The sequence below is a fragment of the Falco punctatus genome, assembly GCF_963210335.1.
Source record: "Falco punctatus genome assembly, chromosome: 4".
Lineage (NCBI taxonomy): Eukaryota > Metazoa > Chordata > Aves > Falconiformes > Falconidae > Falco > Falco punctatus.
The window spans coordinates 106460574-106478573 of record NC_137583.1 but is presented as its reverse complement, the minus strand read 5'-3'; the positions used below and the strand labels follow the sequence as shown (position 1 = coordinate 106478573).

Below are 18000 nucleotides of genomic sequence, written 5' to 3'. Positions count from 1 at the left end.
CCAAAACCCCACAATTCCTTTTTCCAAATCTATGCCTAAATTTTTTGTATTTAGGAGTTCTGAAGACTTTTATAAAACAAATGGGGATATCACAGTGACTTCCAGAAAGGCTTAACTTCTACCTGAGTCTAGAGAAAAATAGTTATGCTACATGTTTAAACTTGATGGCTGTTATGTACTTTTTATCTTGACATGTGTGTTTAGGAAAGCTGAAAATCACTTCTGAAAATTCTATCTGGCAGACTAAAATTTTCCTATAAATACAGCATATGGGCTTTGAGACTTGCCTGTGGTCAAAGTGTGGACATTCAAATAAACAGCAGAATTTTCATAACAGATATTCAGCATTTGATAGACTATATTACAGGTAGTTACACATTAAACTTGCATGAATTTTTTCTTCTTCTTTTTTGTTTTACTTTGTTTAATCCAAAAAGGAAAAATATCACCTTGAATAGATGTTAGGCATGTATCTCCCTCAGAAAGAAGCCCACTTGCATTTCATCACTGCCTTTGAAAATTCTCCAGAGATGCTACAGTTAGTTAGATCACCTGCATGTAAGAGTTTGGCTGGCACAGGAGGTAAAGCTACAGAGAGGCAGGACCAAAGCAGAGCAGTGTTCCTGCACGGGACTCCCTCAAACCAGCACGGAAACCCACCAGGTGTACATTCACCAATCTACATTTGTTCACAGGTTTGGAGCTGTGACCCAGATTTTTATAAAAATTTTATTTTTGCAGGAACTATATTTTTAATAACAATAAAACATTTTTTTTTCCTTCGCAGCATCTGTTTCCAAGGAGCGTCTTTAGTTCAGTGCTATGTCACCATTTAATTAAATACAGCTATTTTATCATCTTGTATCAATATAAATGCTTTCATTTATATATTTGTATGCTTTTGGAAGCCAATATTGTGCAGGTGTACATATTTGCTACTTTTTTATTCTGTTTTGTTTTTTCAGGTAATATCAAAACTATCAAACAAGTCTACGCTATCTCAGGTATGTTAGCCACATTTTAAATATGCCAAGCTTGACTTTGAAGCATGTACATAGTTATGGCCAGAGTGAAGCTGGAAAAACTCCAACTGAATTCTGTGGTTTCAGAATAGCTTTTAAATAGCATCCTGCAGACAGTTCTGCCACTGTCCATTTTATGAGTAACAGCTTATAATCTTCTCTTCCAGGTGCTGGATTTGGAATATCCTACTATAGCACCTGCATTTTAAATACATGTTTACCCAAGCCAAAGTTTTGAATACGGGTAACACTTATTCCCTTTATAGGCTGTATTGGTGCCAGGTCCTGTACAATTTGATCATCATGACAGCCTTCAGATGGCTATTATGTTTGACAACAAAGATATTATATTTTATATAGACAGGTTTTTTGACATTGTTTTAAATTCTTACCTTTTCAGGTAAATCTCAGATGGAAAGGACCTAATTCACTAAACCTGTCAACTTATACTAAGAGAAAAGCATTCACTCAGTGGGTGTGCTGTAGCACACAGCAAAATTAAACCTATGCTGCAAAACATTGAGACAGATACTAATAGGGGCTTAGAACATTTGGATATATTCCCCAAACCTCTATTTCCACCCAGCCAATCTTACTTGGCCTGAATGTGGGAAATTTGACTAATGCAAGCTCATCTGAGGTTTTTCTATCTAAAGTTAACAGTGCCTTAATCAAGCTTGATTAAGAGTAGACTGAAACAAGATAAATAGCACCCTTTTCTGAAGCCATGAAGTTGCATTTGGCTGTACTCTTCACCGAGATGTGTGGAGTTTGTTAATTTGACCAGGAACCTGATTCTGCCTTAGTCCATTCACTTACTACCAATAAATACAGTAAGTTGTGCTATGGAAATAAATTGAACTATTTTTGAATTATGGCCTGATCCTGACATGACTTCCATGTTGGCATATCTTGACACTCATGGCCAGTGTATTTTGTTACCATGAAACAATAACAAAAAATAAATTGCTCTCTTACACTGTGCTTTAATTAGTACGTAAAGTACAGAGCCTGGTCTGTGTTGCCTCTGAATTCCCTTGGTTCCAACACCAATCATTCAAATTGCTTTTTTTTAAAAAAAATGCTTTGCTTCTCAATGACTCAATTCTGATGTCGACACTGTCACACCACTGATGCATTAACAGGGCTTTGTATAAAATGAAAAATCTGCCTACTATCCCAGCAGTGGTTTCAGTTACAACTAGGAAGGATATAGATAACGTTTGGCCTTGAGGTGAACTGGTGTAAGTGCTATTTATACTTTAGAAATGGTTCCATGTGAAAATGTAGAATTATATGAATTACCAGCCTCAGTTCTTTCCCATGGTCTACCAGGAGTCTGGCAATGTAACATTCAAAAGAAATAATGCCTCGGTAAAGCAAGATTAATCTACTCAAGCGTACGCATGGCACAGGCTTGTACAGAGCTAGTCCTGTAATCTTTCTTGATAACAAAACATATTGCAGTGGGTTTACTGGCCATATCAGTAGTGACCTTTTCTGATTTGTTTGTATTTTTCTCATGTATGCACATACAGCCATAGTTGAGGAGGGAAGCTATGGAGGAGTTCCAAAAGACCTATCTCTACTGAGAAATGAAAGCTGTGCTAGATCTGTGTTTGTTTCAGGATGACTACCAGAAGAAATTGTGTTTCTGAAACATCATGCTCTGAATTTTGTGCTAGTGTGTATTGTCTGTTATTTTAGACAGAGCTGAAGGGAAATGGAAATATAAAGAAGAGACTCCCTTCAATTGTGGAAGATGAAGATGAAGAAGAAGAGGGAGAAGAAGAGAATGGCATCCTTTCACCAATCCATACAAGAAACACAAATTGCTCTCAGCAGAATAATGCTGGAAGCAATAAAACCCACCTAGGGAGAAACTTGAAGCAGTTGGCCTCAGGAACGGTGCCCTTTCATTCACCCATCCGTGCTTGCAGTTCAAACCCCTCAAGAATCAAACATGAAACAGAGATCCATTACTCCAGAAGGAAGGAGAAGAACCTTATGTTACACTTTTCAGCACTGACCACCGGTGGTCCACCTGACCTGAGCCCAAGGTAAGAGTTATGAATGGTTATTTTCTTCTCTATTATTTAACTCTTATTTAAAATACCATGATTGCAACACTATAAAACATTTCTTTTTCTTTAATACTTAATACTTTTCTTCATCCCACAAAGAAGTTGTTCTCTTATTGTAGGAACTATTACACACTATGCAGAATGTTATGACTTTAGGACTTTATTGCAAAATAAAGTGTTTCTAGCAGTAAAAAGGGAAAGTACTGAGCAATTATGAAAATTACTATTTGAAAAGTCTGGTGTTATGGTAACATTTTGTCCACCTATAATAATATGCATTCCCACAACAGCACTGTGAAGTATTCTGAATCCATCAGACAGGAGTTTAGAAAACAAGTAGATGATAATACAGCATAGCTGTACAAATACAAAAATTACTGGAGTAGGGCACTATAATGTAAAACTATTGCCTAGCAATTTTAGAAAACACTTAGGTTCTTTACATTAGAGAAAGGAAACCCTATAATGTGAGTTATGTGGAGAGTAAATATGGAGTTGAGAAAATCTGGTTTTCTGTGGCATTTGGCATAAACAAAAGTCATATAATAGTCTATTGTGGCATTATTAGTGTATAATTTAAAATATATTAATTTATTTGTATTTTACTTGTAAGATGATTTATGTATCTTATTTCTAAATTAATGCAATGTAATAATTAACTATTACCCAAGAGTTTTGGGATCAGTTCTTTACAGAAATCATAGCTGGTTTTTTTTCACATAGGAGGAGCTACAGCAGTTGATCTTCTAGTTCAAGTTTTAGTTTATATAATTTGAAGTGTTTCACATGTTCAAGAACTTCCTTTATTCACTAGAGGCAGGATGGTAGCTTCAGCAACTTGCCATTGCAAACATGAAATAGCCATAGCTTGACCAATATTTGTTTAGCTCTGTCGGGATATCTGTCCCTAAGGACGCAATCACAAAAAGGACATTGAAGACTATATAGGATTCTCTCCCCCTCATCATTTATTTGATCAGTGTACATTTACAGTTCAAACAGGAACACGATACAAATGGATTTTAGTTCAATACAGGTGAAGATGTGTGGAAAAACCAGCTTCTACAGTAGCAAAATTGAAATACATAGTGGGTATTTTCTCATTTCTTTCATAGATCTTATATGAATTAGGTTCAGGTCAGCTATGAGTAAAGGTCATTATCATTTGCATAATAAGTAGTAATTCAGGGAGAAGCTGCCTTTCATATTTTCTGCTGAAATGTAATCTTGCTCATTACTGTTCTGAACACATTCAGCCAGGCATTGGCACCCAAGGCTGCAAGAGCAAATGTGCGACAAGTATTGTTACGTGCATTATTATTTCCTATTTTCATTCATAATTTGATAGCTGTACAATAAACCTGTCAATAGGATGGAAAATTGGCCCAAGATACGTGTGTGTTTCAGACTTTGTTTTCCAGCCAAAATGCTTTCATATTATTTCCAGAATGAGTTTATATTATTAGAACATTTAAACTGACAAGTTAAAAACCCTTTATAAAGAGCCTTAAATGTTTGTTAGTAAGTATTACAGGGAAAATAAGACCTTAATTAAGATCCTCGGTTTTGTTTGCTGTTGGACAGCAGCGTAAAGGAATGGAAAGACTGGCTTAAACGTCCAGTCAGTGCAGTTGTGAGGTGTATAGCCACAGTTTGTTGAGACTATGCTTCGTCTGCTTAAGAAACTTGTTCTGTTGTGGATGTTCCCTACACAAAGCCAAACAGAACTCTTTACTGGTTCTTCAGGTTCTTTCCTTGTACACCACAGTGAAGGCAATAAAGCTCAGAGACTGGTACTTAATAGGTTTTGGTGCTAGGAATAGAAGAAGCTAGCATCCTAGCTTCTAGGATACAGTCAGAGTCTTCCCAATCACTTTTTGGGTACTGCCTCTGAAGTAAAAGAGCATCAAAAGGAAGAAAATGTAAGCAATAATAAAGACAGTGTTGGGAGGAGACATTTATGCATTCAAATCTCCTCAGACCCACATGCACAAGTGCACTTTAGCCCCAATTGGCTGGATAGAACACATTACGTGTTAATCTTTTTCTGACTTTTTGGCTTCTAGGAGTAGAAGTGTGTCTCTCCAGGATAAGATTCAGGGCTGTACAATAGGTAATTCAGGAAGGGGTGAGACTTACCAATTACTTTTTTTCCCTCACTTTTTCAGCTCACTAGATTATGTCGCTCCACAGCTGGTTCCTTGTATATGAATAAGTATCTTGCCCATTACATATTTCCCACATAGAAGCCTGCCTTTTGGCTCTCCAAAACTAGATATTTTTGCTAATAGGGGTTCTTTATAGTTTGAGTCTTTAAACACTTTAAAGAATATAGCATCTATAAATTCCAAGTCACGTCTGACTAGGTATTCCCCTGTGTGCTTTAAAGGCAGTTAAAATGTTAGCATTTTATGTAATTAGAAATCTCTACAAAATGGGATATTGGTGTTTAAAATTTGCCTTTTGAAGCAGTGAGGCCTGATGACATTAAATAGGTTTTATAGCAAATTTCAAACAAAGTAATCGTTCAGGTTTTCAGCTGCAGATAACAGCATAGGCCACAGCAGCTAGCAGCTCTAGCACCACATTTGAGTCTCATCTCCCCCCGGAGGGTGGTTGAGACTAGAGTGAAGTCTAATAATATCCAGCTGGCACCATGAATACTCAGACATGACATAGAGCCCTAAACCCACATGAAGAGCCAATAATGACAAAAATGTATGGTATGTGCACAGACCTTTAAGTTACATGGGTCTTTCAAGCCCAATACATCACAGATATGTGTTGTCTGTTCTTCCTTTCTCCAAACTTTTCCAGTCAAGAGGTTTGCTTGACAATATCCTTATTAGACAGAAAGTCTAATTTCCATCATCACAAAGTTATCACCATTGACTGAGAGACCAAAAACTGATTGCTTTAGCCCTTCCAGTCTAGTATTTTCCTCATCTGCCTACTCTTAAGACAAATTCTGAATCTTGTGCCTGGACAAAACAAGAAATTGACACTATCATGTCTATCGACTGGCAGCTTTTGCCATTGACTTTAAAACACTTCTCTTTATACCACGATGTGTCATAAATGAGAACAAAATTATTCATAATTATATATATTTTAGGAAGGTGCATTGATTCCTCTATCTGATACCAGTTTTTTATTCTTTGTACGCAGCACTTGATTATTGTATAAAATGCTGCTCTTTTTTTTTTTTTCTTTGGATTTCTTGACACTGCAAATTGGAGGTCAACTGCAATGCACAAGTAAAAATAATGGACAAAGATGCCTTTTCTAGTATTTAGGTCCAATACCAACACTAACACAACTGGGACATTGCAGGCTCATCTACACATCTTCCTATACTCAATTTGCAAACAAGATTGCCCTGTCTGAGCTAGTCAGTTTGAACTGGATTCCAGAATAGCTATTTGCATGGCAATGACACATTTGACTGTGGTTTACAGAGATGCTTTCATAAATATATTATGTTCAGGCTTAGGCTCAGCCTAGGTAAGCCTAATACAAAAGCCTGACTGTTAGGTGCAGGAAGATTTAAACTTCACAGCATAGTGAAGCATCTTTACTTTGCATGTGAATGACAACAGATTACTTCAGATAGCAAAAGCAAACAGTGTTCAGTTCAGGTGTTGTTAGGAGCCAGAATATACTGCAGAAGCCATGAACATTTTTAAACTTCAGTTAATTATGTTTGACCTCACATTCCTTCATCTAACAGTAAGTTTTATTTTTAGTGACTCACAAGAAGTTACACCACTATGACAGCTCTTACTTTTTTCTAAACTTATTGTGCAAAATCTACCATTGACTAAAAATGTGCCCTTTTAAGAGTCATTTTGACAACATAATTATGAACGTGATATTTATGAAGCTGTTATGAAACTGCTCCGTCACTGCAATTTTTCTCAACAGAATTGTTGATGGGATTGAAGATGGAAACCATAATGAGGAAGGCCAAACTTTTGACTTCAGCTCTGATCAACTCAGGCAGGAATCCAGGTTATCTCCTACAATTAGAGGTGAGTTTTGCCTGGGAAAATCACTCTTTAGAGAAAACAGTTTTCATAACCGCTTTTTGCTGCCTTTTGTTTCTTCAGGTCTCAAAGTGGCATAAATAGATTCAACACATATCCATGCTTTCAGTATAATTTCAGTATCACAACTGGTACTGTAGAAAAATACAACAGAGTTCTGAAGGCCATTTGTTGAAGAGTACTGTATTTTTGTGCATTATAATTTACCAGCAATATTGTAGGACTAGCCAGGAGCCTTATGCTCCCAGACCTCTGGGCATGAAGGCTGCTAAACACAAGGACAAAATTTAACATAAAAACATTCTAATACCAAATAAGTAAAAATAAAGGCCATATGTTAACCCAGCTCTCAATTTTCGTTATTTACAGCAGCAGAAGAGTACTGAAGTACCTAGAGTTTTAGAAATAAGAGAGTGAAAACCTTGAATAGCAAGAGGTTTTGGGAAGCCTTAAATTACCTACACTCTGAGAAGATTGATAAAATAGCACAGGAGGAGGAACAGAGCATGTCAACATGAGAGGAAAAAAAAAACAACCAGAGACAAAGACCAGTGGACTAATACTGAAGTGACAGAACTAGTGCAGCCCTGACTGTTTCTAACATCCCTCCTTTTATGACTAAACAGTCCTCAAATAGTTATGTACCTTTTGCATGGAGGCTATTAGGACACATCTTGTTCCCCTTAAAGCCAAACAGAAAAATAATAATAGAAGCTTAATTGTATCTATGATTTTTGAAATCAGTTGACATGTCACACAGCACAAGAACTGTCATTTTTAGTCCTTTCTGGATCAGACTGAAGAGACCAGTATGAATTTCAGTCATCATACTTTTTTTACACATTATACACTGAACATTAAACATAAGATTTTATTTTTATTCGATCCAAGTGCAAGCTAGGTTTAAAGTTAAAGCATTGGGTAAGTGCAAGAATAGCATTGCTGTTTCCAAGTTACTATACTTCTCTCATTTGTATGCATTTGAATTGTTTTCAGAGGCCGAAATTGGTGCTGCTGTGCTTGTTATCAAAGCAGAAGAGACCAAACAGCAGATCAGCAGGCTTAATAATGAGGTAATGAGCTTGTGTGTGGGTTGGAGAATATTAACAAGGATTCAAGGAATGCTAGAGAAAACTCAGAAAACTTGGGAATATGGTAAACGTGTGATAAATGAGTTAGCAAAACTAGATAGGGTTCCTACATTTAGGGCAGTGTGGGGCTTTTGACTCTTTCCAAGATTAATTTTCTTCATGAAAGCTATATAAAAGTTGGTGTCATGTGCTAGAGCTAAAACCAAAGTAAGGTTAGTATAGTTAGCGTATCTAATTTTCTTGGGATTTATCCTCTTACGGATCTGTCGTCTTTCCCCAAGCTGCTTCTTCCAACTTTTCTTGTCTGGGTGAATGCTATGCTTTTGGAGAATTTCCTTGAAAGAAATGCAAATTCAGTCATGTTCAAATTCACATCAAACCTGTCAAATCACCTGTTCAGAATGAAACAGAAGTTCATCTGTTCCTGCTCAAGCAATATGATCAAAGGAATGCAGGTCCAATATTGTTCAGTGGTGCTTTTTGTTCTTCCTTTCTAATAACTTCAAACCTGTAATTGACTATCAATCCAACACAAAAGAGGAGACATTCTCTGGCTAAACTGTTTCATATACCCAGCCACTGCAGTACTTTGGCTAACCAGGTGAAAGAATCAGACTTTAACTTCACAGTTGTACTGCAACACTAAAATCTGTTCCCACAGACTCTGTCTTTCAGTATGAAGAGATTAGAGACAATTTCTTATGATTCCACACGAGGAAACATTTAGATAAATGCAAACACATGGTTTCACTTCTTTTTTTTCTCCTAATCACTTTGGTTACCAGAAACATCAAGTTTTATTTTACTTTTCCTTCTATATTGTACACGCTTAATCTAGTTATTTTTTATTTCAATATATGAAGTATTTGGCTTGTGAACCTCTTTCATCCTGGGTCAGGTTAACTTGGTCAGATAACTTAAGTGTCCTAAACCAAGAGTGCATTCATGCTTAGTTAGTCACTATGAATGCATCACCTCATTTGTATGTCAAACAGTAGAGTTCAGATAAAAGTCTCATGCCCCACTGACTACCGTTTATTGTAAAGCTTGGTGAAAGAACTCAAAAATATCTCTAAGATGGTCATTGACAACACTATTACAATAGAAGATTAGGTTTCCTATGCAATACTTCTGAAACAGACAAGTCATATTGATTCATCCCTTTTGATTTTGAAAGCAACAGCTATTTTTAAAATATGAAGATGTATTAGGTGGTTATCTGCAAGAGGCAATTGGAAAATACATTGTGCTGGGAGATGGGCTAAGGCAGGCATCTTGTGGATTAACCAGAATTTCAAGTGCAATAGTTCTGGGCTTGTTGTCGCTTTTCTAGTGAAAAGCAATAAATAAATCTTGGAATAGGGCAGTATGCTAAATAAAAGAAGAAAAAAAAAAAAACAAAACAAACACAAACATGCTGAAGGTAATTTCCCTCCAAGCACAATCTTCACTTTTCCCTGCTAACACTATCTGAACAAAATGTTATGCAACTTGCTTGCTCACACAAACATAAAAGAACTACAACCACATGAAGTAAAACAGTAAAGTTTCCACACAGGGAAAGAGAATCCAAAATCTTTTCACTGTTCTGAATATGGTTCACTCTTTTAAAATTGAGGAGGAGGTATCAGTCCATTTTTTCACATATTACGCTACCTGTGAGACTTAAAGTAAGAGATGCTTACCTTCCAAGATTTCTGCAGCTTCTCCTGGGATAGAGGTAGATTTGAACCACAAATTCTTGATTAAACAAGTCAACCATTAGCTTTTTAGACAAAAAGAAGTCATCACCAGCAGGTCTTTCTTTCCACAGGAGCGTGAAAGAAGTTGGTTCATCTATAGTCTTTGTCTGTTGAGCAAGTATTAGGAGTCCTATAAGAGGAAGAGAATCTCTGGAGATTTAAAAAGAGTACCGTCAAGTTCTGGAGTCTTGCTAGCTTGAAGTGTGAGACAGAATTTGTTTTCACACTGCATAGCTGACTAGGGCCTGCACCAACATGGAATGCTGAGTATTAAAACCAGAAACCAAAGGTTGTGGTAGGTTTAGACATCTTTTGGCAACAGCAGAATTGATTTACATCTAGCCTGGTGATAAAATTACTTTAATAATAATGCTACTAGGAGCTATAAGTAACACAACAATGTTGATAAAAATTCTGAAAATAGTTGCACTTAATGTTTAATGTTTAGTCACAGCAAAGAAAGGCATCTTTCTCTGATTACGGAACCTCATAGAACTTATAGAAGATTATAGAACTACATGAGGCTACATGAATGAGTATAGAAAACCCTACACTCTGGAAAACACACCAGACAGTCTAGGAAGCTAAGGGAAAAAGTATTTCAACTTTGCAGTATCTCTAAGATTATGTAATGTACTTTATACATCATAGAGTAAATTAAAGTACATCTTCATCTTAAACATGTCTACACTAATGTAGATTGTTGGCGGTGCCTTGCACTACTTGGAAGGACTGTGCTCTACTTTCTAAGCTCATATTTTCTAAGTCCTCTAGCAAAGAAACCCAGCGTTCTCCATTCTGACCAAGCCAGTTAGAATTTACACAGAAACATTTATATACATGAGAATTCTCAATTCGATGCAACAATGCATGGGCATACAATAAGAACAAATATTGGACTGAGACATAAAAAGAAGCATGAGGAGCAATTCTAACATAGTGTAGATTTAGGTTTCATAGGTAACATTCTGTGCTCATCCCAGAGACAGATGGGCAACCTTCAAGTCCTCCCATGGATCAAAAGTTACACCGAAAAAACTGCATGACATGACTATGAGGCTGCTGAATTGCAAACGTGCCCCATCTGGAGTTCTGAACTGACAATACTGACTTGGTACTTACCCAAATGAGTCTATAAGTAGCCTTGCTGGAGTACACTAGCTGTTCCTTGGGTTTTTTGTTGTTACCTTAAGTATTGAACAACACTTGTAGACCCAGTGTTTTCATCATTCCATCACTCGATGATGACCATTAATGGAAGATTAATGACTGATGCTGCAGTAGACTGCCAGGAGTAAATAAAATACGGACAGAGTTAGAAATTAACTTCTCTGTTATGACATGCAGCCTGCTCCTGAAAGGGAAAGTATGAGAAAACAGGTCACAAGTAGCCAACAGCAGCAAACACTATCAGTAATACATTTTCCAGTGGAGATCAGAAGTCAATCAACAAATGCAAAAATAACTGCTTTCATGAAAGGCAATTGTATTACAACAGTTCACTAGTTAGCTTAAAAACATTTCAACTTTTCATTGGGGGAACAAAGGCATGCATCTTCCCATTCAGACATTCAATACAGTCTGTTGTTAGCAAAGCAAAGCAGTTACCCCAGAGATAATTCCACAAAACAAGCTATACCCAGCTTAGATATCCAGTGGAGCTCTTGGCAGTATTTTAGGCATATGACATTCACTACATAACCCAAAGGAAAGTTCATGTAGCTAAGAACGGGACTAACAGAAGACAGAGCCTTGATTGAACTTCTGAGTTTGTTAATTAACTTTAGGACTAATGGATGCACAGAATTCCTCTAAGGAGGGTGGGGTCCAAAGTCAGCACTGCCACTTTATTAGGCAACGTGAGAAAAACTTGAACACATCCCAGACATATTCTATAGCTCTTGGGTTTGGCTGCTCAGCTGGTTACTCAGCTTCTTCATTCCCTCGCCTAACCTCACTGGTCATTTTGAGCCTGCATGAGATCCAAGCTGATAAAGGGAATTTCCCTCCGGTTCAGTATTGCAAGGTGGAGTGGAACAGGGCTACTTAATTTCCTACCCTATTTGCCTGTAGCACTTAGTCTAAATGATCACAGAATAATAAAGGCATGACTTTCATTATAGTTCGGTATGTTCAGTATGTGGCAGGCAAGAGAGTTAAGGTTCAGGTACTTGCTCCTGTAGAAACGCAATTATTTAAGCAATAGATTCAAGATTAAGCGACTGAATACCCAACAGTATGGCTCATTTCCTGAGCTGGGGAAAGCTTGATTCAAAGACCCGCTTCAAATTAGGCAGAGCAAGAATTTCAGAATAGGTCTTCTGCCTTAAGAGTATGCATCCTTCCTTTGCAGAGATCTGTACACCCAACCTGGTCTTTCCAATGCATTTGCCTGCAAAGACTGATCAGATCACTGTATCTAAGCATTCAGCATTTTTTCAGAGGCACCATTTACCTGGTGCAATCATACATAACTACTGAGGAGCACAGAAGTAAAAATAGGAAACCACTAAGCAGATTTTCTGAGATATACTGGTGGCCATAAGTCTAGATTAAAGCACCTGCCTATCACTGTCCCGTTGTCTGTATCCCATTAGGCTTTTAGCTCTCCATCATTTGAATGTAACTGAATGAAAAGAACATGGAAAGACTTCTACTTTGATTCAATGTGCAAAACCCAAACCTGATTTAAAACACAGATCAAGTAAAAATAAGAAAATATCCACATTTTAGTCATAATTTTTCTCCCATGAGTTTAGTAATAAATTTAGTAATCAGGCCTTCAGAGTGCACATGTACATGTTCTACATGCAATGACACAGGTACATGATTTCATGCTCAGATGTACAGGGCATCTTGTGCAGTGCATGCAGACAAACTCAGATTTCTTTGCCATGTCCCCTTTTTTCACATATAAGACCCAGCTCCATCATAGCCTCTTTCAGTTTCAGAATTTGGGGGCTAATTTCATACTTTAACACATCAGTAGACCCTACAATTACAGCACTGAAACAGTATAATGAACAGAGTACTCACATTTCTCCCATTCAACTGAAAAACAAACAAACATAAGGAAATATGAATAGGGTCAGCTTTTGTACTAGAAAATTGCCTTTTATTTAGCTGCATGTTTGAGCACTTAGTAGAAATTCAGCTATTTTTAATTTTAGGGGTTTTAGATGCAAGTGCTTAAAATACTCTAAGCATTTGGCACTTGGAACAGAGAAAATGCATTCACAGGGATATTTCACTTTCGTCTAACAAAAGGAACAATTCTAAATAAATATGGTTATTTTCCAAATCATCTATAGAGGTTTTATAAAAAGATTATTTGAAAACAGAATTCGCATCCAGCTGCCAAAAATCAATCTCATTCTCCTCACAGGACAGGAAAAAAGTATTCTTTTTTTAAGCGAAACATTCTCCTTAATACTAAAACGTATGCACACAATGGAAATAGTAATTTTATAATCAATGCCAATGAAAAAGATTTAGTAATCAGGCCTTCAGTTTTACATAGGGGATGTACTACTGAAGTTCAATTTGCATCTTGAGATCTCACACGAAGAAATCCTCTCACTCACAGTAATTACAAACATATTTTCTTTGTAACAAGTTCATAACTATATTATCACATGAGAGAAATTATTTTGCAGCAAGCCTATCCCAATAGGTTTTTTTGGAAAACATCCTTCAGCCAAGAAAAATGTGACAAAAAGTGAATCAATGACATTTATTGATGATGAAAACTAATTACAACTAATCCATCCATTTTGGATTTTAGCTATGTAAATTTAGAATGAAAGTCAAGGTATAAAACCTAGTATTATTTGTGTTAAGAAATAAAAGCTTTCTAAACCATAAACAGCAAGTAAATACATTTTTGTCTATTGAGATGTGTCAAAATATATTTTCTGCTTAGCACTGATATTCATGTTTCCAAAGAACTCCTCCTACCTTGTTGGGTTTTTGTCTCTCCCTGCTCTTGTACTTTGATGATTGCACAGTAGCCTTTCCAGGTATTTTTTTCTTTCTTTTAGTGTTAGCTTAATAGCTATTGGCAGATGAAGGTAACAAAAATGGGTGATACACTAAGGTTTAGGTTAATTTCAAGTAGGACATATAGCACATACGTGGCATAGCTCCTATATGCTGTGGAGTCTTTCTTTTACTTTTCATTGGTGGAAAGACATCTGAGACAATGAAATTAATCAAGAGAGGAAGCCATGCAGCATAAAAATCAACGGGGCACCAGAAGATGATTTCAGATTTGAATAAAAAATATTACTACCACAACAGATTATCTAGTTAACTGTCTAACAAGCATTTCAAAACCCTCCTGTACTGAAAAGATCTATTTTCCCAACATCTAAACGTAAAATTCTGTTGGTATGCAAGTTCACTGCTTTTTCTCTTCTGTGTAGAAGACATAAGAAAAAGCTGACTGCCATTCTCATTCTAAAACCAATTTACACAGGAAACATATTGTTCAAGCAGATCTCAACAAACCAAATTCCTTCTGCCTTTCTTTTCCCATCACATTTTCTAAAACTCTCCATTGGTAGCATTTTCTTTTGTATTGTCTTTAGTTAGATCTTTTAGGTCAGTGATAAAGTACATGATCTCAAGCCTCACCGGCCTAAGTAATTCCTAGTGAAAAGAAACCCCTTTCTGTGTCCAACAAAAAACATAAAATGCTGTTCAGATATCCTGGGAGCATGATTAATGCCTGCAAAGTGTCATTCAGCAAAACTCCACCAACATTATTCTATAATATTATGCATAGGCAGAATATTGTACTTAGATTCACACCTCTGACATTTTCTCTGCAGATGTAACATTTAACATTTATCTTCGTTGAATTTCATGTTACTGATATTTAAAAGTGAGCATGAATTGCATTTAGCCATTGAAAATAAACATTAAATAAAAACAGATCAAGATGGGCTGCTAAAAAGAGTGGCTTGAAATGTCCACGGATGACACCAACCACTGATCATAACCCATTCCCACCAAATATAAATCCAACTCATAGTGAGTAAACCTTGGTCATATTTTCTTAGCAGATTTAGAAGAATGTCACATGGACAGAAACATCTGAGAAGTCTTCTGACAAGATATATATATTTTTTTTTTTACATCTACAATTTCCTTCTTATCTTTTAAACCAGCTTTTCAATTAAAGAAGAGGATTACATTGTTTTGCCACAGTTTATTCTTGGGAAATATTATGTTGCCCGTTCTTTTTTAGCTATTCCTTTAGATGCTTATAAAAATTATTTACTTAATATTTTTGCCCAATATCATATATAAAACCTCAGCCTTTCTTTTAACAGTACATATTAACAGCTTCTCTTGTCCCAGCCACCTGGGATTTCCATAATCCTCTGTTTGGTCTCAGTCAGTAGCTAGTCAGTCAGTTTGTCCCTGATACTTTCTTAAGTCCTTGAAGCTGTCCTGATTCTACGCCAACATCCACATCCAACAACAAAGAGCCACCAATTATTATTAGAACTGCAGTTAGGGAACCCTTTTTCTAGACTGACTTTCATAGGAGTCCTGTTGACTTGAATACACTTCAATTGTCTAGTCCTTTATACTTTTCTGTTCTGCCCTTACTTGTTTAATAGCAACAATCTTAGTGTCCTAATTTACCCAGACAGATTGGTTGCCCTGGAACTACCTGAGAGCTGACTGGTGAGTCAGCAGAGAAACCAGAAAATTTTATTCTACTCCTACATGATAAAGCCAATTTCACAGCCCTGCAGATTTCTGGATTTATTTCTCTAAAACTGAACCATCACATCATTGCACACAAATTATATATATTTAATCTGAACTCAGATTAACTGCGCTGGATATTTTCTTTTTTCTTCTGCAACTAGCTTTATTCCTAAAGTACCATTAAATCAGAGATATCTGTCACCATAGTACCAATGGCCACAGAGATGCTAATAGATGATCAGTGAAACGTCTGTCTCCACTCAGTTCTCATTTCATTCATTCAACAGTGCACTTACTGGGAAACAGAGTATCAGCAGCTCATTAATCTGAGCCTTGAGAGACAACTCATTCTGGCTGAATGTCTCTTTGACTTTAAGAAGCACCACAACAGAAGCAGCAATGAAACACCAAGCAAGGGAACAGAGAAACTGCCATATCCAGTGCAAACCAGGGATCATCCCTGCATTGCCAAAATACAATTTTACTTTATCAAGCAGCACATTTTCTTGTTCATCACTTCTTTGGGTTTTCAGAAAAAGTCATGGTAGGAAGATGTCTGAATGAAGTTTGAATTTAAAAAGTAGTAAACCACAGAGACAAAAAAATACTAATGTATTAGGCTTCTAATCAGAAAAAAAAGCTTATTCCAGATTTATCCAAGAACAGTGATGAGAGATATGCATCCTAGTAGAAAACAGAACATTAAAAAAAAAAGTAAATGCTGGAATATATAATGAAAAAAAACCAAAGAAACCTGTTTAGCCAGTATCATTTAAACAAAGCAATAATCACCATCATCACCTTATGTTATTTAGAGGTTTTCATCACTTTTATGGAAAGGTTTAAATACAATCACCTCCATTCCCACCTAATTACATGGAGCAAAGTATTCAAACTGCACAACAATTTAACACTGGTAGTAAAGAAAAATACGCTTTCTACTGAAAAGGTTGTAGTAATTTGGAAGTTCAAAATACATCTACTAAAACTTATGTTGGTCAGGGCATCGGAAAAGTCCATATGCATATGTAAAATGTCCATATTAAAAAAAAAACAAAAAAAAAAAAAAAAAAAAAAAAACCCACACCAAACCACACCTGAGTTTTTAACCTCTGTTTTGAAAGATATTCTTTCTTTACAACAGAGTCTGCTAAAAAGGTACCAACATATTGAGTTTAACTAGACTGAGAAGCACCTCTTCCTAATTCAAGTTAAATCTGTCTATATCCCAGTTTCTATATCAGGAAACACTGCAGTACCTTTTTCAAGCCCTAGAAACTGTTAAGGCAGCATTTCAACTATATTTAGGATCTCACAGATCATTTTAAAGCTGTCTGCCTAGCACAGCAGGAACCATTTGTACAACTAGCTGTATTGCCTAGAAATAATCACTGAACTCCTGAAAATAGCCTTACCAGCACGCAAGGAATTAGTCCTTTCGCTCAGGACAAAACTCTGCTGTATTCAATTTCTGTTCATAGACTAAAATTTCTTTTGCTTTCTATCTCTGTTCTTTTGTACTTTCTGGAGCACTGTGAAATTGTTAACATTATTGATAAAATTGTCCCCTGTTACACCTGCCTATATGCATCTACTCAAGAATCTCTGCAGGGTGTCAAAAGGATAGCATAAACAGTACAGTATCAATAATAGCAATAATAGTATACTATATAGGCATATAATAATGCAGAGATAGATGGTAATTTATAGTAGCACAGATATTGGAGGTTTAATCTGGCAAATTTAACAGTTTGCAAAATCCAGAAAAGGTTTTAAATGATCCAGAAAATTACATGTTTGCTTTGCCTATGTGTCCAGCAGTATCAGTCCAAACAGATCTTACTAAATGGTCGTCAATTTCTAATGAAATTTGGCAGAACTACTTCAGATCTTAAGCCATCACACTACTGGAAACTGTTAAAGCATACATCAAAGGCTGGTTTATCAGGTCAGTTCCTATGACTGTGGCAAGAGCAAGCTTATGAGAAGACAGCACTCTAGGAGCTAGCTGATAAATCAAAAATAGTATCTGGGCACCAGAGCAAGTTGTAATTAACAAAAACTCAGGACTGCCACAGGTACTGATGCTGGGATTGATTTTTGCTGTAGTGTCTCAACGAACTGGCAAAAGAAACATGTTGAAGAATAATTAAAATTTTAAAAAACCTTTAAGTAATTGGAAATAGAAGGAAAAAACATAGAACAAACCATAAAAAGACATTTTAAAGCTGCAGAATTTTTCACACAGCGTTCGTATTTTGGGTGAGGAGCATACTCATAAGGCATTATCA

At 36.3% G+C, this 18000-nt stretch overlaps 1 protein-coding gene across 2 annotated transcripts in view; it reads left to right on the top strand.

Annotated features, from left to right (window-relative positions):
* Positions 1–18000, top strand: part of KCNH8 (potassium voltage-gated channel subfamily H member 8) — a 200870-nt gene that overhangs the window by 176877 nt on the left and 5993 nt on the right. For both annotated transcript variants that reach the window (XM_080384929.1, XM_080384928.1), the window contains 4 exons: positions 966–1004; positions 2730–3082; positions 7031–7137; positions 8149–8225. In XM_080384929.1, coding sequence (XP_080241055.1) covers positions 966–1004; positions 2730–3082; positions 7031–7137; positions 8149–8225 — 576 coding nt within the window. The remainder of the gene's footprint in view (positions 1–965; positions 1005–2729; positions 3083–7030; positions 7138–8148; positions 8226–18000) is intronic.